Consider the following 21,514-nt stretch of genomic DNA (forward strand, 5'->3'; position numbering starts at 1 on the left):
CAGGAGGGACCCCGAGGGGGCACAGAGCCCTGGCCGAGCTCACCAAGGGAGCCAAGGCTGCTCCTCCATGGGAGTGCCCCTCCTTTGTGCCCCCTCGAGGGCTGTGCCAGGCCCTGCCCTGCTGCAGGATGAGGGGCTGGCACTGCTGGCCAGCTCCCCAGGCTGCTTGTCCCCATGAAAGCCAGACCCCTTGGTGCATTGGGGCCAGGGTTTGCTGTGGGAGCTGTCACCACAGCTGGGCTGGCAGCTGATCCCAGAAACAGGACAAAAACAGGACAAAAACAGCAACCACATCCAGAAAGTTGCAGATGGCCTGGGGTGGGGAGTGCTGGAGAGAGGAGCTGCTCCCTGCTGGCCTCCAGCTGCAGAGAGCTTGGGCTCACAGCACAGCTCCGAGCACAGCCTGTCCTGCCCAGGATGGGCATGGTGGCACCCCTGGAGGGGGCACCCCTGGGGGCACAGAGTGGCACTCGGGGCATGGAGGGAATGGGGAGCACCACAGGAGTCAGGGAAGAGAAGCAAAAGGTTCTTTGCAAACCAGGGCAGCAAAGGGAAATGATGTGGGTAAAGGGAAATAGGGGTCGGGGTTCGCTTCTGGAATGGGGTGCGGGGGAGAAGAAAAGGGCTGGGAGTGCAGGGTCCCACTCCTGGGGATGAGGGTGGTGAGTGTGTGGAGAAGAAGAAGGAGAAGGAGGAGGAAACGTTCCTGGGTTTGCATGCTGGAGCCCTTCCCGTGCCCCGGGATGCTGGATGTGAGCAGACTGTGCTCAGCTGCCAAGCAGCAGTGCCAGCCCCCAGGCCAGGCCGGGCAGCTGCGAGCCCAGAGCAGACCTGGAGGGCCCTTCAGATGCTTTATTTTCCTAGGATTAGTAATCACCATCTTTATTATGAAATACTAACACTCACAAAAAATAAAAACTCCCAAGGCTGGGCTCCTCCATGCCAATCCCATCGGTGCCAGTGCTCCCGGCTGGCAGCTCCTGCAGAGCCTTATCTCCAGGAGCAATCGTTACACAATCCTCATTCTCATGCTGCAAACGGCTCCTGTGGAACCCGCGCTTCAAAGCAGACCCAGAAACAACCAAGTTTCTGTTCAGAATCCAGGATGTTCGGGGAGGATCGGGATTTAGGCTTTGCCAGCTGCTCCGGAGAGCAGGTCGGGCTCCATCCTGAGCATGGGAGGCGCCTCCTGTGCTTGTGAGGGGAGAGGAATGTGAAAATCCTTTTGTGACCCAGCAGGTGCAGGGGATTAGCTGGGAGTGAAGGTGAATGGTGTGGAACAAGTGAGCAGAGAGCCTGCATGCTGCTGCCTGGGCAGTGGGGAGGAGCTGGGATGGCAGAGTGGGTACTGGAGTGGGATGCTAGATTGGGGTATAGGAATGGGATTCTGGAGCGGGTACTGAGCAGGATGCTGGAGTGGGATGCTGGAGTGGGAAGAGTGCTCCCTTTGTGTCTCTCTGCCCGCATTCCTCCCTCCAATGCCCAGAGGGCTCTCCCAGGGCCAGCTGTGATCTGTGGGAGGCTGCAGGGTGCAGTGGTGCCGGTGCCAGGGGGAGGCTTTGCCAGGCTGCCCCAGAGCTGCCCAGGGCTGTGCCTCAGGAGGTGTCTCCGTGCTCCAGCGCTCACCCTGCATCACCCTGCTGTAAGGAGCTGCTCCCCCAGCCCATGCACAGAGTAATTTGGCTCTGTCTCCTGGGAGTGAACAGGGAATGAGGCCGTGGCTCGTGACCCTGCTGGCTCCTGAGCTGCTGGGAAGCCGCTGTGGCTCGGCCAGGGTGACCACATTGTTATCCCTGCCGTGCCATCAGCCCTGATGGGAGGGAATGGCTCTGTAGCTTCCCATTAGAGCTAATGGGCATCAGCAGAGTGCCTGGCTGGCACAGGGAAGCTGTGCCTGGCACGGGGAAGCCGTGCCCAGCATACAGAGGCCGTGCCATGCCGTGCCGTGCCATGCCGTGCCATGGGGAGCAGGAGCAGGGATAGCCCTGCAGGGACCTGCCCCACGTGGGCAGGGGTTGATCCCCACTGAGGGGGATGAGGAAGGGACGCAGCTTCCCTGAGGTCCCAAAGCTCGTGGGCAGTGGGGCTGCACCAGACCCTGCAGGAATGGGTCAGAACCCTCAGATCCCCACAGTGAGCACAACCATTCCAGAATTGTCAAAGCAGCTTTTCATTTTGGGGGATCCGTGATAGAAGGGCCAAGCCCACAGGTCCTGCCAGGCCTGTAATCTTCACACCAGCATCAGCACCTCAGCTGCTGGATTGACCTTTGTTTCCTGCTTTTCCCTGAGCAGCAGGCAGGGATGCAGTGCAAGCACAAAACACAGCTACCTGCTCTCTTTTCCTCCAAAATTCAGCATTTTTGATGAAGCAGGAGCCCCAGTCAAGGTCAACCTTGAACTGGTTTTAGCAAAATAATTTCCTTCACATTTGTATGAGGCTTAGAGTTTTGGAATTGCACAGTGGATCCAACATAAGTACTAATGATTTGATGTGTGCTCAATGCCAGAGAGTGGGCTTAGGTGGGATACTGGGAAGAAATTGTTCCTTGTGAGGGGGATGAGGCCCTGGCACAGGTGCCCAGAGCAGCTGTGGCTGCCCCTGCATCCCTGGCAGTGCCCAAACCAGGCTGGATGAAACTTGGAGCAGCTTGGGATGGTGAAAGGTGGGATGGCAGCTCAGGGCTGGGATGAGAAGGGCTTTGAGGCCCCTTCCAACCCAAATCTGTGATTACTCAGTCTCCATCATTTCTTCTCTCGCTTGCTGGGGCTGGTGAGGTGAGCAGGGGCTGAAGGCGTTGTCAGGGTGAGCCTGGCTGTGTTGTTGGCACAGCAGCCCATGCCCAGCAGGGCAGCTCTCCTGGGCACGGCTGCGGGCAATGCCCACGGTGTGCCCACCACAAAGGGGCTCTTCTTGCCCAGAGCACACCTGGGCACTCGGTTCAGCTCCTCCTGCACCCAGACAGCAGCAGGGCATCCTTCCCTTGGGCTGGAATTCCCTCAGCTGGCTGGGGCTGCTCTGAGCTCACACCCGGGGGGTTCAAACCCTCTAAACCCCGCCGGGAGCTGGTGGCTTTCCCCATTCTCTTGGGTGCCCATATATCTCATTGCACATATAATGACAGCAATTAACAAAACCTTTCCATGGTGAAGCCACCACTGTCACCTCACTGAGCCCCTCCTGGAGCAGCCCATCCCCAGCACAGAGAGCTGGGCTGGTGTCCCACAGCTGCTGCTCCTGCTTGGTCATTCCGCTCAGGAGCTCAGCACCGCAGCCTTTGACAGGCTCCATCTTTATGGCTTATTTCATGTTTTGAAAGATTTATTTGAATAAATTGCCAGATGAAATACTGCTTTCAGCTGGCTGACCTGCTGGGCTGCTGTAGCCTCCCAGCAGTGCCATCAGGGAAAATTCCAGCCTCAGAAGTTCTCCCGGTGTAAACGAATTGCCTCGGAGGTGTTTTGATGCAGAGCTGCATTAAGCAGAAAGGGGGTTTAGTGACAGTGCTTGTTGGTTAAAGAAGAAAAGAGAACTTCTGTGTGTGTGTTTGAAGGGCCGGGTTGTTTGCCACGGCTGGCGTGGGCTGCCCAGGGATGGGGAGCTGGGAATGCTGAGCAGGGATGGGGAGCTGGGAATGCTGAGCAGGGATGAGGAGCTGGCAATGCTGAGCAGGGATGGCACTCAATGGAAACGGAATGGAAAGCAGGGCTGCTGCCTGGTTCCTGCACTGGGACAGTCACACTGCAGTGTGTCATTGCTGGGATGGGGAGCTGCTCTGAACACGATGAAATTTGACAGAACAAGAGGACACAGCCTGAGGCTGTGCCAGGGGAGATTCAGGAGGAATTTCTTCCTGGAGAGGGCAGCTCTGCCCTGGCAGAGGGTAAATCCCAGCTTTGGGAGCAGCTGGGCTGCACAGAGGGTGAGTGGCTGCAGAGCTGGGCCTGGCAGCCCCTGCTCCCTGCGGGTGGGGACGGCTGATCCCTCATCCTCAGGGATGCAGCAGCCACTGGGGTTTAAATGGGCAGCACAGAGTGACCGCAGCTGCAGCTCAGCCAGGACGGGGTGGCAGGGAGGGAAGGGGGGTGAAAGCACCCCCAGATCAGCAGCAGCACAGACCTGAGGATGCTTTCATCCCAATTCACTCCCTCCCACATCCCCACTCACTGGGAGATGCTGTGAGTGACAGATCTGCAGGGAAAAGTGACCCAGGGAAAATGGACACAGGGAAAATGGACATGGGGAAAACTGACCCAGGGAAAACTGACTCCCATCCAGGAACAGCCTCCTCCTCCTCTGAACAGGGCTGGGCACCTTCCCTGCTGCACAGTGACATTTGTGCTCCTGCCCAAACACTGAAGACAAGGCCCTGGCCACGTTCATCCAACAGAATGAGCTCTGGAACAGCCCAGGACCACAACAAACACCATCCAGTGTTGCTGCTGTGCTCTGACACTCAGAGCTGCCAAAGTGCTGCTGAATCCTCACCTTTGCCTGCATGGGGCTGTTCTGGGCTCCCAGGCACCTTGGAGCTCCCTGTTCTCATGGCAGATTTCAGCAGCTGTAGTGGCACAGGGATGCTGAGGGGACAAGGGATTGGATTCCCTGGAGCCAGACCTTGCTGGGGAAAGCTTTCCTTCTATGCAGGAAATAGTTTAACAGCACAGCAATAATATCAAGGTATTTCACAGAATCATGGGATCATTTCTGTGGGAATAGACGTCCAAGATCATTGAGTCCAACCCTCTGTGAGTAGGAAGGTAATTCCAGGCTTTACTCACGTGGCTGTGGCATTATCCTCGGGGGCACTGGGCAGATTTGTGTGCACACACAGCCATGGCCTGTCATCCATCATCATCATCATCATCCACCTCCGCTGATGCCCTCCCAAACCTCAGCACTGCGCAGCTCCAGGGCAGCGGGCAGTGCCAGCACAGGGCACAGTGGGCAGGCTGGGGGTGCCCATGGTGTGTCCCACCCTGGCAGGGTGAGGAGCATCCCCACAGCCACAGCGAGGGCTCCGGGGGCCCCGGTGGCACAAAGTGGGGCAGAAGGTGTGGTTTGCCAGTGCCCTGTTGTTAATAGTTAATCAGGCTGCTGTGCGTTTCAGAGCGTGTGGGCATGGCAGGGAATTGCCGGCGAAGCAAACCACTTAACTCGGAGTCGCGTTTCTGGCGCGGCGCCTCCGAGGAAACGCTCTCCAGGAAAACCTGGAGAGCTCATCGCGGGCACCGCGAGGGCCCGGGATAAACGGGATGCCACTGCTATTAACCGTGGTCCCCAGGATCGGGGCTGTGAAATCCCGGGCATTTGGACAATGGAATCTGTCCCTGATCCGCGGCGGCGGGCTCGTCCCGTTGCCATGGCAATGGCATCCTCCAGCGATGCTCCAGCTGCTCCTCAGGCCCGGGCTGGGCATTTGCATGTGAGACCATCGGCCTCACTGCCACAGCCCGTCCTTGTCACAGTGTCCCCATTCATCCCTGCCTCCTTTCCCACACGGCGCGATCCGGGAGCAGAGCGCCCTGCCCCAAGGCAAACCCATGGAGAGCTGGCTCCAGAGGGAGAATTTACTGCAAATTGCATCGTTTGGCTTTGTTTAGAAATCTGTGTCTGTGGAAATCATGGCTGGCTACCATGGGCCACCTCCCCAGCTTTTCACCTCTCCCCGTTTGCACAGAAGCCACGTGTGCCACCACCTGTGCTCACGGAATCCTGGAATGGTTTGGGCTGGAAGGGACCCTAAAGCTCATCCAGTTCCACGAGGGAGCCTCATGGGGGCAGGGACACCTTGCACTGTCCCAGGGTGCTCCAGGTCCAGCCTGGCCCTGGACTCTGCCAGCACGGGGCAGTGGGTGACAATGGCAGCTCGCTCAGAGTCTGGTGCAGATCAGGACCCTGAGCCCAGGGCTGGGCACAGGGAGGTATCCTGGGTCCCTGCTGTGCCAGGGACCACCCTGGTGGTGCCCGGGCTCCCAGACCCCTCGCAGGAGCTGGCAGCACTGTGGAGGTGCCCAGGGCTGTGAGCAGAGCTCCTCTCCCTGGCACCGCCAGCTGTGGGATCCACCATCCCCAGGGCAGTTTATTCCGCCACTTAATCACTCTTGTTTTTAAAAACTGCATCTTGTTCCCAATCCAGGCGCGGCTGCTGCAGCCCCTGGGGGCTGGGTCTGCGCTGCCGCTCTCCACTTGATTGAAGAGCCCTTTAGCAGCTGATATTTTCTCTCTGTGAAGGCATTTGGTGGTGATGGCCATGTCACCTCTCACTCTGCTCTCTGAGGATGAGAGGCTGAGCTCCTGGTGCTCCCTGGCAGGTGTCTTCTCCCATCCCATCCCATCCCATCCCCATCCCATCCCCATCCCATCCCATCCCATCCCATCCCATCCCATCCCATCCCATCCCATCCCATCCCATCCCGTCCCGTCCCGTCCCGTCCCATCCCATCCCATCCCATCCCCATCCCATCCCATCCCATCCCATCCCATCCCATCCCATCCCATCCCATCCCATCCCATCCCATCCCATCCCATCCCCATCCCATCCCCATCCCATCCCATCCCATCCCATCCCATCCATCCCATCCCCATCCCATCCCATCCCATCCCAACCCATCCCGTCCCGTCCCGTCCCGTCCCATCCCATCCCATCCCCATCCCCATCCCATCCCATCCCATCCCATCCCATCCCATCCCATCCCATCCCATCCCATCCGTCCCATCCCATCCCATCCCATCCCATCCCATCCCATTATCCCCTGGGCCCCTGCAGGATTTCTCAGCTCCTTGCTCACCCGATGGGTTTTGGCTGAGGAAATCAGTGGAGGTGAAAATTTAAATGCAAACACGAAGCCAGGCTTTGGAGTGAACAAATTAGAAACCCAAGGCAGAGGAAGAAGGGGAAGAGGCCGTGACATGAAAGAGATTTTGTGGTCAGAAACAGCTCAGCCAAAAATGAGCTCGTTGTGGTTTTTAGCCTCAGGACAATTAATGGATGGTTAATTCCCCTGTTTTTGTGGGATTTCTGGGTTACTCTGCCCACGCTGCTCCCTCTGAATCTGATTTTGATGTTTTGATTTTAGCAGGGCTTTCCTGGCAGGTCTGGGCTGGGGCTGTGCCTGGATCCCTGCAGTGTCCCAGGCCAGGCTGGACAGGGAATAGAGCACCGGGGACAGAGGGAGGTGTCCCTGCCGTGGCAGGGGTGGCACTGGATGAGCTCCAATGTCCCTTCCCACCCAGCCCAAGCCATCCTGTGATTCTGTGATTGTGACATCCCCATCTCCATCCCATCCCATCCCATCCCATCCCATTATCCCATCCCACCCCTGCAGCCAAACCCTCCTCTGGGGCTCCTGCTGCCCAGGCCTGTCCTGCACCTTCCCCCTCCTTTCCCCTGCATCTGGGGCATTTTGGGATGGGTGCAGTAAATAATGTCACTGGTGGGTGCTGCAGGGGCTGAGTTAATCCTTGCAGGCACCGCTGGAGTCTGAAGGGGCACCATTTCCTCTCAGACGTGTCTCTGTTTCACTCTCGCAGAGGCTGAATAATTCCCTCTGACAGCTTTTTGCTTTTTATAGCAGTAATTAGTCAAAAGGCATCGGCGTGACGAGCGAGCGCTGCCCTGGCACTGCTGCTGCAGGCACAGGGCTGGGGAGGGCACTGCTGCAGAGCTGGGCTGGGACGGGCCAGGGGTGAGCTCTGATGCTAAAATGGGCAAACCTTGGCCTTTTTTCCTAAATTTGCACTTGTGTTTCGAGGCACCTGGAGGGATCTGGGACGGCGGCTGGGGCCAGGCTGCTCATCCAGCCTGCAGTGGCTGCTGCACAGAACAACAGAAAGTGAAAAACAGAGGGCTGGAAACTGGGATTTCAGGAGTTCAGTTGAGGTGGAAGGAGGCAGAGGGATCTGGGGGAGAAACCAGGCGTTCAATGTGGTTTGATCCCAGTTAGCGCCCAAAATGCCACCAGGTCTGGTCACGGGGGTGATGTTGGTAGGACTCAGTGTCACCTCAACAGCGAGTGTTGGAGGTGTGGGAAGCATTTACTGAGGGAAAGGATGGAGTTTTGTGTGTCTGTGTCTCACTGAAGCTCCCAGAGCCACGGGCCTGGTTTATCTCACACTGTGGTAGTGCACGATGTCATTTGGTGGGGCTCCTTGCCTTGTTCTATTCTACAGATAAAATTGGAAGTCAGTTATCTGGTGGCTTCAAAATAGCAGAGTCTGGGTGGAACTGGCGTGGTCTGTGGCTCTCTGCAGAAAGCCAGGATGGAAATAATCAGCTGAATGCTGCTTGTGCAGCGTGGAGGTCTGGAAGGGGCGCCCACCACAGCATTCCCATACAATATTCCCAGAAACAATATTCCCATACAGTATTTCCTTACAAGGTTCCAGAGACAATATTCCCATACAATATCCCAGAGACAATCCCAGGAATATTTCCATACAATATTCCCATACAACGTTCCCAGAGAGGTGAAGGGCAGGAGCAGAGCAGGCCCCTGGCTGTCCCCACAATCCTGCAGCTGTGCCACAGAGGGGTTTGAAGCTGTGGGGCTGTGGCACCTGGGGACACTTGGGGCTGGTGGTGGCACCTGGGGACAGGGGCTGGTGGTGACCCTGGGGACACTTGGGGCTGGTGGTGGCACCCGGGGACACTTGGGGCTGGTGGTGGCACCTGGGGACAGGGGCTGGTGGTGGCCCTGGCAGTGCTGGAGGAGCACAGGACAGGGGGATCTCAGAGGGCATCTCCAGCATAAACCATTCTGTGATCCCACGTCCAGCCCGGCCTGGAACATTCCAGGGCATGCTGGTGAACATTCCAGCTTGGACACTGATTTTTAACTTGCATTTAGTTGACAATTCCAGTTGCTCTGTACCAGTCACCTGGCACCTCCCTGCTCTGTGCTCTCTGCCAGCTGCACTGCACTTCCTTGGCTTCTTGTGGCTTTTTGCTCAAAGCCTTGCGAGCTGGAGCTGTTTTCCCTGTTGAGGATGCCTGTTAAACCACCCAGCATTGCAGCATCCTAATTGTGCTGCAGCCAGCCTTTAATCCTGTTAGCGCGTGTCATGTTGCTCTTGTATCACTCTAATTTTTAATCAAAATGTCATGCCATACCAGGTTAAGTGTCTGCCAGAGTCTAAATCTATTACATTGGCACGGTTGCCTTTATTAACCAATTTTTAAACTCATCAAAAGCTCAAACAGATTTGACAGGGTTCATTTTTCACCAATTTTGGTGCCCGCTCTCTGCTATCAGTGGAACGGGGTCAGAGGATGAGTTTGCCCATGAAGATACTCATCCTTTTTACATATTTCCAGAATCCTGTTTTCCATCAGATTTTGGAGCCCTTTCCTGTAGAGGTGTAAAATAAGATGAGTTTCTGCATAACCCTAAAGGTCCCAAGGTCCCTGTCCCAAAGAAATTCCCATTTAAATGCTCAAACCTGGACTTTGCCAAGAGTTTTGTCTTCCTGAATGCAAATATCCGAATTCTGCTTTTGGATGCTGACTGGGAGCTGGGTCCTTGCTCCACAGGGCAGGGGAAAGCTAATTAGGCACTGACTAATTATTGCAGGCTTGGCCACATTGAAATCCACAAGTGAGAGCGAGTTTGGGAGGCAGAGAGGTGTTTATTGTTATTTATTGTTATTTATTGTTATTTATTGTGATGGAAGGGGTGCCAGCGCTGGGCTCTCCTGTCAGATGGAGCAGATATGAGCCAGGTTTGTGGCTTTTCCTCCAGAACCTGTGGGAAGGCTCTTTCCCCCCATCCAGAGCCTTCCAATCTAGCCGGGCCTAATTCATGATAATTATTTTTAATATTGCTTTTATGTGGCCGTACATTGTCTGAATTCCACAACAATGCAGCAGAAGAGTTTCCAGGCTGGCTCTGGGCTCCCCGAGGCAGCATTTATTAAAATCTCCTTTTGTCCATATTTCATGTTTATTGCTGCCATCTTTAATTAAGGGAGGTAAATATTGCCGAGGGGGGCTGAGGGCCCTTTTTAGCGTGAATAATCAGAAATAATCCGTGGCACAGGATGCTGAGGGAGGGGGAAGGAGCTCCGGGGTGCTCCTGCTGCCTCCTCCTGCTGCTCTGGGATGGGGCAGCTGGGCAGGGCAGGGTCTCTGCCCCAGGGATTGGTGACTGTTCACAGTGAGCAATGGGGGAGGAGTAGAATTCAGCTGGAATTGGATTTTTTACAGATGCACAAAGGACATTGTGGCAGCAGGGGCTGGGCTGGGAGCAGGGGGCTGCAAAAGGACATTGCTGCTGGGAGAAGGTGGCTGCCCCTGGGGACACAGGGAGGAAAGGGATGTTCCAGTGGAACTTCCATGGTGGCAGCGAGCCCAGCAGTGCCCAGGCTGTGCTGGCGGTGATGGTGATGGGCTCTGCTGGCCCTGGCAGTGATGGTGATGGGCTCTGCTGGCCCTGGCAGTGCCCAGCACTCCTGACTCGCTGAGTAAAGGGAGACTTTTCCTCGGGGACTCATCTTCTGTCAGCCCTGAGATAATCCGATGTGATAGTGCAGGCACAATGACTTCATTACTGTAATTATTTTTATTGCCTCTGCAGGCCTCTGCTTTAAAATAAACTCAGTTCCATCCCAGTGCTGGGGGAAGGCAGTGTGTGTGTGCAGTGTGCGTGTGCAGGTGTGTGCAGGTGTGTGTGCAGTGTGTGTGCAGTGTGTGTGTGCAGTGTGTGTGTGCAGGTGTGCAGTGTGTGTGTGCAGGTGTGCAGTGTGTGTGTGCAGTGTGTGTGCAGGTGTGTGCAGGTGTGTGCAGGTGTGTGCAGTGTGTGTGCAGGTGTGTGCAGGTGTGTGCAGGTGTGCAGGTGTGTGCAGTGTGCAGTGTGTGTGCAGTGTGTGTGCAGGTGTGCAGGTGTGTGTAGTGTGCGTGTGCAGGTGTGCAGTGTGTGTGTGCAGTGTGTGTGCAGGTGTGCAGTGTGTGTGTGCAGGTGTGTGTGTGCAGTGTGTGTGTGCAGTGTGTGTGCAGGTGTGCAGTGTGTGTGTGCAGGTGTGTGCAGGTGTGCAGGTGTGTGCAGTGTGTGTGTGCAGTGTGCGTGTGCAGGCGTGCAGTGTGTGTGCAGGTGTGCTCCCTTTGGGATGCTCAGCCCCATCAGCTCAGCCCGTGCCCAGCACAGCCTCTGCCCAATATCCCATCCATCCCTGAGCCCTTTCCAGCCTGGCACAGCCCATGCCCCGTTGCCAGCCCAGCCTGGCACAGCCCCTGCCCCGTTGCCAGCCCAGCCTGGCACAGCCCCTGCCCCGTTCCCAGCCCAGGCTGACCCAGCCTCAGGGAGCTTAGGGCCCATCTGGGCAGGGAACAGAGGCTTTGCCCATCAACACGAGTAATCCCTGCCTGTAATCCAGGTTGCTCTGAGCTGCTGCCCAGCGGCTCCTGCTGCCAAGGGACACTCCCTGGGGCTGCTGGGGGCACTGGGCACAGCCCCTGTCCCGCTCTGGGCTGCCAGGATGGGGCTCAGGGGCTGCCCTGCCCTGGGGAGCTGCAGCAGGGCCGGGAGCTGCTGCTGTCAGCACAGATCTGTCCTGGAGCTCAGGCTGTGAGCGAGCTCAGCTGCTCCTGGGCCCCTGGGAGAGCCCTGGGCCGTGTTTCTGTGGATTATTTTTATCTCTAAATATGAAATTCTTTCGAAGCAGCATTTAGAGCAGTGTCACTGCCCTGGCTGGGGTGGCTGTCTGGGACACTGAGACAGGGAATTCAGACAGTTCCTTTCCGTGGCTCTGATTTTAGCCTTGCCAGGAGCTGGTTTTCAGCAGTGATGAAGGAATTTGGGCTGGCTGGGGTCTGTTTGATGAGCTGGCAGGGCTGGTGGCGCTCTGTCCGTCTGCAACCCCACATTCTTTCCAAGAGCAGAAACGCTCCAAGGCTTTGGGGCCCTGGAGCACTCCCTGCCTGCCACCCACAGGTCTGGGCAGGGGGAATGGCTTGGATTGCATGTGGAATGGAGCCCGGTGGGAGCTGGGAGCCCTGTGTGTGTGCTGTGCCCATTGGCAGCATCCCCTGGCTGCCCTGGGGAGAGCAAGGGAGGCTTTGGGGTGAGCCACACCTGCAGGGCAAGGGCTGAGCCCTGGGATGTGGGGCAGGGAGGGCAGCTGTAAATTGAATAGAAAGGGATGGGCATGGGGGTGGGCATGGGGATGGGCAGGCACTGTGAGGGTCAGGGAGCAGCTGCTGCCCTGCAGGGACCCTGCCCTGCCTCGCCCACCACCCTCGCTTTGGGGAGGGGTCACAATGCGCCTCCAGAGCTCCTGGACCTGCTGCCTTTGTCCTGTTTGCCGCCGGAGTGTGGCATTGCCCCTGGTTCCTGTGTGTGTGGCAGGGGATGGGTTTGGCGCCCGTGTGATGTCTATGGGGGCTCTGGTGACGGCTGTCCCTTGGGGACACCCCCGGCCCCTCTCCGGGTCCTGCCCAGCCCCAGCCGCCCCTCCAGGGCCGCTCTCCAGCCGTGGCGCTCTGTCAAACGCGCTTCCGTGGAGAGGAGCCGCGATCCTTTATTCTGCCGGGTTTGATGTGCAAAGCAAACACGTTAACATCAAGGCAGCTTCCCCGCGGCGCCGGGGATCTGGGATTTGGGATTTGGGAATTGGCTCCTGCTCCGCGTTGGGGGGGCTGCTCCCGGGGAATGGGGGTGCTCAGAGTGATGGGGGGGCTTTGGGGGCTTTTCTGTGAAAACTGAGCCGAGCAAAGCCCATGCCATGGCCCTGCTGAGGCTGTCCTGGGCTCTCTGCCCTGCACCCTGCACACCCTGCCCTGCCAGGGCTGCCCATCCTCGGGAAGGACACGGGGCAGCAGGATTGTGACGGTCACAGGGGTCTCAGGATGAGGGAAGAGACGAAGATCTGACTCCATGTTTCAGAAGGATGATTTATTATTTTATTATATATATTACATTAAAACTATACTAAAAGAGTAGAAAAAAAGATTTCATCGGAAAGCTAGCTAAGAATAGAAAAAGAAAGAATGATAACAAAAGTTTGTAGCTCAGACTCTCTGTCCGAGCCAGCTGACTGTGATTGGCCATTAATTAGAAACAACCACATGAGACCAATCCCAGGTGCACCTGTTGCATTCCACAGCAGCAGATAACCATTGTTTGCATTCTGTTCCTGAGGCCTCTCAGCTTCTCAGGAGGAACAATCCTAAGGAACGGATTTTTCATGAAAAGCTATCTGTGGCAGCATTCCATGCCCAGCGCTGTCTGTGTCTCTGCTGCTGCTCAGGGTGTGTCGGATTTATTGGGCAGGTTCTGCTCCCTGCCCCTGTCTCGGTGAGCATCATTCACACCTGGAGAGCCCCTCCTGGCAATCACCCCTGTGACAGGAGCCCTCTCACAGCTGGGCTGGCCCTGCCTGGAACAGCCCGGTGCTGCTGTTAATATTCAGGGAGCAGTGCCGCCTCTCCCAGGACAGAGATCCTGCCGTGGCTGGGCAAATCAGAGTTCATCATCGTGTTAATCTGACTGATTGCGGCCTCCCAGAAGGGTTCCACATATGGCCATTGCTGCAGCACAGATAAAGCTGCTGTGCCTCACTCACAGGCTCCAGCTCTGCTCTCGGTGCATGATGCTCTTTATCCTTGAGGTGCAGTTCTGGGAGATGGAAATGTGAATTATTTTTTAACCTGCGCTTAGTTTTGAGTCTGAATTGGGGTTTTGAGTGTCTGCCCTTTGTTTGCAGTGAGGATTTTCCCTGTTTTGTGGTCTTATTTTGTCTCTTTTTGTTTCCCCATTATTTTGTTGTCTTATTTTGTCTCTTTTGGTTTTACACGGGAAGCACGAGCTGAGCACCCTGCACACTCCCCTGCAGGGATCCACATCTTTCCTGGGAAATCATTTGGGGCAAGCTGTAATCCTTGGCACTGGTTCTGGTGAAGGCATCGGTGCAGGGCACCCCTCGCATGGGGTTTGGCTGCTTGAGCGACACTGCTGGCCCGGGGCTTCGGTCTGACAGCTCATACTGAGTTATTCCACTGGCTTTTGTCATTCAGGGACAAGGCTGTGGTTGGGCCAGTGTGGCCTGGGGACCCTGGGGCTCTTTGGGGACCCTGGGGCTGTTTGGGGACAGTTTGGGGACAGTTTGTGGCAGCAGCCTCCGGGCTGAGCCCCTTCCCAGCTCCCCCAGCCCCTCCTGGGCTCCGTTCCCGTCCCAGCCCCGCTGGCAAAGCGTTCCAGGCTCCCAGCCCAGCCTGAGCGAGCAGAGCTCTCCTGCCCCAGCAGGTAGGGCTGGCTCCTGAGCAGAGCCATTCACGGCACCATCTCTCTCAAGGCGTTTATTGGCCTCCAAACAATTCACACCGCTTGTGCCCAGAGCCTTCTGCATGCTAATGGCAGGGGAGTGCCAAATTCAACAGGAGCCACATGGAGCCACTCCAGGCTGCACGAATGAAAAAAAGGGAGTTTGAGTTATTGGAAAAACCAATTTGGCTTTATGGAGAGAGATTTTCTGGGCCTCTCAATTACAGAGTTATAAATCCTAAATGTAATTCATAAAAGCTGCGTGGCAGCAGAGTGAAGGTGGCGTGTCATCAGTCACCGGCAGGGAAGGGCTGGCTAGAGAATATTCAGAATATTCCCTGCATCCTCTGTGAGTCCATGCAGGATCCAGGCTGGGGCCAGCCCTGTCCAGCTTCCCTTGGTTGAAACCATAAATCCTTGAGGTGATGTTCATCTTCCTTTCTCAAGCTGTTTTTCTCTGTTTTGTCAAGGTGTGAGATAAGCATATTTCCTTTATATATATTCCAAAGCTATAGTTTCAAGGATATAAGTAATATTCTAAAATTATACTTCAAAAGGTTATTATTGCTCTTTATGGATTAAATGCAAGCAAAAAACAACATCCTTAACACCTTAATTCCAATGCTCCTAAATCAACCAGGGTTAATTGCAAACAAAAGATAGGTGCAAAGGCCTTTTTCCATGCTTTATTTTCCTCAGTTATGATTAGAATTCGTAACTGTCCCACTGTTGGTCTCCACACATATTACAATCACAAATACACACATTGCCTGTTTGTACCTGACACGAAACACAGCTTTGTATTTCACGTGGGCAAGCCCCGGGGAAAGCACAGAGAAGGTTTTGCAAAGCCCTTGGAAAGCTCAAGGCAAACCCTCCGCAGGTGCTGTGGGAGCTGTGAAATGCTCCTGGCACAAGTTCCTGGTTATTAACGGGTTTAAAAAGTGCTCAACTGCTGTCCCGCTGCAGACTTTGCTAAATGAGGGCATCAGGGGCTGAAATCCCATGATGGAGAGCGTGTGGATCCTTCTGCATAGCCAGCACAAAGGGTTGGAGACCTGCTGAGGATTAAGAGGAGAATCGATAATCTGGAATTTGAGGCTCCGTGGGGCCCTTCATTAGGAACTTTCCTCCTCAGGAGCTTTACAAACTTCTGCATCCAGCTGCCCAGATAAGTCTTGAAGGCAGAAATTACTGTGTCAGCGAGGAGGAAGGATTAGAGATAACAGGGAATTAATACTGAAATGCATATGCTATAAATATAACAGGATTACACTGGAGTTATGTAAAAGCCCTTTTCCTTCCCCGAGTCTCCTTGGGTGGGCAGGGCTCTGCTGGGCAGGTGGGCAATGCCCTGAGCTTCTGCCCTCACCTATGGCACCTAGGGCATCTATTCTTGTTATCTTAACAGGACACAGGGGATGGCTTCCAACGGGCAGTGTTCAGGGGCATTTTGGGCAGGGATTGTTCCCTGGCACCGGTGCCCAGAGCAGCTGGGGCTGCCCCTGCATCCCTGGCAGTGCCAAGGCCGGGTTGGACGCTGGGGTTGGAGCACCTGGGACAGGGGAAGGTGTCCCTGCCGTGGCTCTGCTCTTTGCAGTGTGCGTTTATTTTGCAGGTTATTGTTTGACTGTTGTTTGGTAGGTTTTTGGGCTTTTTTCCCCCCTTGCTTTTGGAGTGACACAGACTTGTCTTTGTTATCCAGCTGAGCCAGGTGTCCGTTTATCTCTTTGCTATTTAGCTGCTTTTCTGCCAAGTTCCAAACCCCTTCCTCCCGCATCCAGCTGTTAACCCCTCCTGTCCCAAGCAGTTTTCCTCCCTTGTATCCCCTGCCCTTGTTCCACCCCCAGTTCTCCTGATTAGACTGGGGAGTGTAACATCAAATAAAGTAGCCCAGCTATTCCCTGCCTGGAAATGAATATCCTCAGGCCCATTTTTGCCCATTTCCTCCTCATTCCAGGGCTTAGCAGAGGCTCTGGCTCACCATGAGGGCTGAGAGCTGTCAGCCAGGACTCGGCCCTGCCTGCAGAGCCAACATTGACTTTGTCTGAGGGATGATAAATCCCGGGCTCCTGCAGCACGGTGCTGAACTTGGAAAATGAAGCATTTAAACCACAATATTGCAGTCAAATTGCTGGTGAAAATCTCTTCATGTTGGCAGTGGAGCTGGAGGGTCTTTGATCTCTCCCAGCTCAGATGTTGCTGCCAAAGAGACTTAAGCCTAAACTTCACTTTGTGAAATAGACTTTTTTTGACGCTTTCCTTTAAAAATATAATCTCCTCCTAAGCTCAGGAAGCAGGGACGAGTGGGCAGCCCACAAGGAGATTTCCAACCCAAATAACGCAGGAAGGAGCCACTTTCAGCTGCTTCCATTGCTTCTGTAAATCCTGGGCTTAATCCCTGGAGCAGCTGGGGGGGACCGTGGCGTTTGAGCCTGAGAGCTGGACTGGAACAGCCCCCAGCCCCTCGTGGGGCAGGCAGGGGTCCCTTGGAGCACTTGGAGCTTAAATAGTCCATGATGTACCTGCCACGAGCTGGGAATGTCTGGAAAGCGGCCTCCCACCCTGAGCGGACTGGGACAGGGCTCGTTCTCAGTCACTGGGGTGGGACTGAAGGCTCCTGCCTGAACTGAGCCCTCTGCTCATTTGCAGATGGGCTGCTATTTTTAAATATCTCTTTTTTTTTTTTCGTTTATTTTTCTATCTGGATGACCCTAATTTTGGCTGAGGAGCTTAGGAAAGCAAAGAATGCAAGGTTACTTTAATCTTCTTAAAGTTTGGCACCCTGCTCCGGGTGCCCTGTGCCAGGGCCTCACCCCCAGGGAACAATTCCTAATTGCCAATATCGCACCCGTCCCTGCCCTGTGGCAGTGGGCAGCCTTTCCCCTGGTGTGTCACTGCTGTCTGTCATGCCTGATGGAGGCCTCTCTCCCTCAGGGCCTCCAAGCTGAACCCTTGGCAGGTGCTGGCACTGGAAGCCAGCCCTGGTGCCAGCCTGGCACGTGGCAGCCCAGCGTGTGCCAGAGGCTGCCCGAGGTGTCCCATCAGCCCGGGCACCCCAAAGGCTGCCCTCAAATCCTGCAGGCAGACAGCACTCTCATTTTGTGGGAACATGTAGAGATCCAAACATGGACTATTTAAGCCGGTGTTATGCAATGGGAGCTCTTTTAAGTCGTGATTTGTAAAGGCAGTTCAGATAATTTCCTGAAAGACATTCTGCTAATGATTAATTTAGAATATGTTTAATTCAAGTTAGAGAGATCAAAGAGGGAGCATTTTCCCTGTAATGCCGTCCGTGGTTTCACACTTTCACCAGATCTCAGGCACCGGGGGGTGTCTGCTTTGTCCTTCCCTGCAATTCCTCTGTGGAGATGGCAGAGGAGAGCGTTCTGTGCTGGTTTGGGGCAGGGGAAGGGAGAGGGGCCTCGAGCACGTCCCTGTGAGATCTGCTCAGAGGAGGGACGGGATGCTGGGGATGTGCAGCCAGCTCCAGGGATGCTGGGGATGTGCAATCAGCCCCCGGGATGCTGGGGATGTGCAGCCAGCTCCAGGGATGCTGGGGATGTGCAGTCAGGCCCTCAGGATGCTGGGGATGTGCAATCAGCCCCCAGGGTTCTGGGGATGTGCAGCCAGCTCCAAGTATGCTGGGGATGTGCCATCCACCCTCCCGCTCCACAGCACTGGCCCCAGGTGGGGCTGGCACTCCTTCCTTGGGGTCCAGCTGGGAATTGTTATAAATGATTAAATTGTGAGCCAAAACTATCAAAAATTTAGCAAAGATTTATTAATTTGTCTGCGAGACCGAAGTTCGGTCTTTGAAACCGCCACAACCAAAGAGTCAACGTCGAGCCCGGGATTGGAGCCGGGTGAAGTCGGATCTGACCTCCGAGTGCCGGAGTCTCCCCCTCGGCTCACATCCGCTGCTTTTTGCGGCGAGGTTTTATCCCACAGTTTGTTCTGCCCTAGGCAGAGATGACCGAATGTTCTTTGTGTCTCTTCACAGAATGATTCAGGAGTTTGAGCTCCCGCATCCTGTGCAGGGCCGGGCCAGCAGCGGGGCTGGGCTGCAGCAGCTCCTGCATCCTCCAGGGCGTGCGGCTGCTGCGCCGAGCCCAGGGAAGAGCTGCCTGCCTGGAAAGGGCTGGAGAAAAGGGGCTCAGGGGGCCCTGAGAGCAGCAAGGACCCCGAGAGCCCTGCAGGATTTACAGCGTGCGGATGTGGCACTTGGGGCACGGGTAGTGCTGCCCTCGGCAGGGCTGGGGCTGGGTGGGCTCGGGGGGCTTTTCCACCCCCGGTGTCCGTGAGTGCCTCCGGGCTAGGGCTGGGTGGGCTCGGTGCTCTCGGGGGGCTTTTCCACCCCCAGTAACAGGGCCCGGCTCCGGGCTGGGGCTGGGGCTGCTCATCCCGCCGGGCGCACCGTGCGAGGTGCGGAACCCTCTTTATTTACAACACAAACACATTGCTGCGCCGCACCGAGCCCCGGGCACGGGCTCCCGTGGGCTTCCCCCGCCGCAGTGCGCGGCTGCCGAGCGCCCGTTTGATCCGATAACGCGCCCGTTTGATCAGATAACGCGGGTGCCGTGTATGTGTCAGCAAGCCGTGTGCTCGGGGAAGGAGGCAGGCAGCGGCTGTCGGGAGCAGCCTTTGATCGCCGGAGATGCGGCGGCTCCGCACGCCGGGGCTGCCGGAGCGGGAGCGGATCACCGGGGAAGCGGGATGGGAGGCGGTGATGGCTCAAACCGCGGGCATTGGCACAGCTGCGGGACCTGCAGCCCCCGGCCCAACGGGAGGCAGAGGAGGAGGGGAATTTTGGGGGTGTGGTGGCCAAATCTCTGCACAGGAGCAGCCCGGGGGCAGAGGGGGCTGAGCGCACAAACCCACCTTTGTGCGGCAGGCTGGGTGTGGAGACAGGTGAGGAGAGGCCGGCGCGGAGCAGATCCTGCAGGGGGATAATGGTTTTTATCAGGGCATGATCTCCCCTCCAGCCGGCTCAGGTGTGGAACTGCCCCCCCGGGATGGTATCGGGACATTCCCACCTGGCCTGGGGGTTTTCATCGCTTCTTATGGGGCATGACCGGCTCAGCTGCCCCTCGGGTGGGATGGCAGGAGGGTCCGGAGCCCAGAATGTCCCACCGGGAGCTGTGCGGGGTCTGGGCTGTCCTCGGTGTCACCTCACCAGCTCCGGAGCCCTCACACCCATCCCCAGCTCTGCCCCACCGCCCCCGGGCTGCCACTGCCTCTCTTTGTCCTGCAGAGAGATGCCAAGGGCCAGTACCTGTTCGACCTGCTGTGCCACCACCTGAACCTGCTGGAGAAGGATTACTTCGGCATCCGCTTTGTGGACCCCGACAAGCAAAGGGTGAGAGAGAGCCCCCATAGCCGGGCAGGGCTGGTGCAGAACGAGCTCCGGGGCCTTCCAGTCCCTCCTTGCCCTTGGAGCCCCGGGGCTGTGCATGGCAATGGCTGTGCGGGCACAGCTGTGGTAACAGCTATCGATAACAGCTATCGGTAACAGCTGTGGATAACAGTTATCGATAACAGCTATCGATAACAGCTGTGGATTACAGCTGTGGATAACAGTTATCGATAACAGCTGTTGATAACAGCTATCGATAACAGCTATCGATAACAGCTGTGGATAACAGCCCCGTGCCGCGCTCCCCACCGATCAGAACAAGGCACAGAGCAGCCGATTCCTGCTCCCGGGGCTCCTCTGCTGTCACAGGGAGCCGCCGATGCTGGGCCAGCAGCTGGCACGGAGCCGCTCCCTCACTGTGGATGGGACGCTCTGAGCCTCCTGCTCCTTCCAGGGCCGCTCTCCCACACTCAGGGGGCTTTTCTCACCCGGAGCAGGACCCTCCTCTCCCTCATCCTCCCCCCCTTACCCAGTCACGGCGCTAATTGCCTTCTTTTCCTTGCAGCACTGGCTGGAGTTCACCAAGTCGGTTGTGAAGCAGATGCGGGGTGAGTGCTGCTGGAGGTCTGGGCAGACTCTGCTCATTCCACCTTGGATTTATTCCCATTTTCTCGTCGCTGTCCCCTCGGGGGTCAGTTCCCAGCCCCCGTGCCAGGAGCAGCCCCCTCAGGAGCTGTTGTGGTGGGTTGGAGCAGGGTTATCCCCACCAGCCCCACAGGCAGCACGGGGCAGCAGCTCCAGGAGAGCGGGACGGGAGGGATGGAGCGAGGGGGTGACACTGGGGACGGGGCAGTGGGCACAGAGCCACTGGCACTTCCCCAGAGCTCTGTCAGGGACCTGCCCTCGCCATGGCCCTGCAGTGAGGAGTGCCTGCCCCTCCTTACCTGGGGGAACAGGGCAGGTGGGGCCCCAGTGTGACCTGGCTCGAGCAGAGAGCTGCAGGGGTGCAGGGGACAGCCCTGGCCTCTGGTGACACGTGTCCCTGCTCTCTGCAGCCCAGCCCCCCTTCACCATGTGCTTCCGAGTCAAGTTCTACCCCACGGACCCAGCGGCGCTGAAGGAAGAGATCACCAGGTGAGGATGGCACTGCCAGGGGCCTGCCCAGCCCCGGCAGCGGGGCAGGAGCACACGGATGGGATCCCTTTGTAGAGCCACTGGGATTTCCCAGCCAGCCCCAGTGCTTTGGGATTGTTCCTGCTGTGGGAAGGAAGCACAGGAGTGCCCACCTGAGCTGGGTGAGCACCTGGAGCTGCTGTGCCTGGTGGGGAGCCCAGGCTGAGGGTGGGCACAGGTGCCCAGAGCAGCTGTGGCTGCTGCCCCTGGATCCCTGGAATGCCCCAGGCCAGGCTGGACAGGGCTGGGAGCAGCCTGGGATGGTGGAAGGTGTCCCTGCCATGGCACAGGTGGGATGGGGTGTGATTTAAGGTCCTTTCCAGCCTGAGCCATCCCTGGGCTCTGTGGTTAAAGGCTCTGGCTTGGTCTTTGGGTGCAGTCAGTTCCAGGCCCACACTGCAGGGCAGAGCACAGCCCCAGCTCCATGGCACAATCCCTGCTGCTCAGACTGCTCCAGTCCAGGGCAGGCACTGTGCCCTGCCCCAGCTCAGTGTCCTTGCCGTGCTGGGCAGGGCTGGAGCGCCTGCAGCCCCCTGGGATCCTGCAGCAGCCAGGTTGGAGCGCCTGCAGCCCCCTGGGATCCTGCAGCAGCAGCAGCAGCAGCAGCAGCGTGTCCCTGTGACGCGGGCAGCGCTGCACAGGGCTGGCAGCACGGCAGGGCTGGCACAGCACGGCACAGCACAGCCTCTCCTCAGTTCTATCTTTAGGGGCTCTTCGTGCCGCTCCTCCT

At 56.9% G+C, this 21,514-nt stretch overlaps 1 protein-coding gene across 2 annotated transcripts in view; it reads left to right on the forward strand.

Annotated features, from left to right (window-relative positions):
• FRMD5 (FERM domain containing 5) overlaps positions 1-21,514 on the forward strand; it is a 49,440-nt gene that overhangs the window by 15,380 nt on the left and 12,546 nt on the right. For both annotated transcript variants that reach the window (XM_064721785.1, XM_064721784.1), the window contains exons 2-4: positions 19,510-19,614; positions 20,177-20,219; positions 20,667-20,745. In XM_064721785.1, coding sequence (XP_064577855.1) covers positions 19,510-19,614; positions 20,177-20,219; positions 20,667-20,745 — 227 coding nt within the window. The remainder of the gene's footprint in view (positions 1-19,509; positions 19,615-20,176; positions 20,220-20,666; positions 20,746-21,514) is intronic.

Source organism: Zonotrichia leucophrys, chromosome 10 (genome assembly GCF_028769735.1).
Source record: "Zonotrichia leucophrys gambelii isolate GWCS_2022_RI chromosome 10, RI_Zleu_2.0, whole genome shotgun sequence".
Lineage (NCBI taxonomy): Eukaryota > Metazoa > Chordata > Aves > Passeriformes > Passerellidae > Zonotrichia > Zonotrichia leucophrys.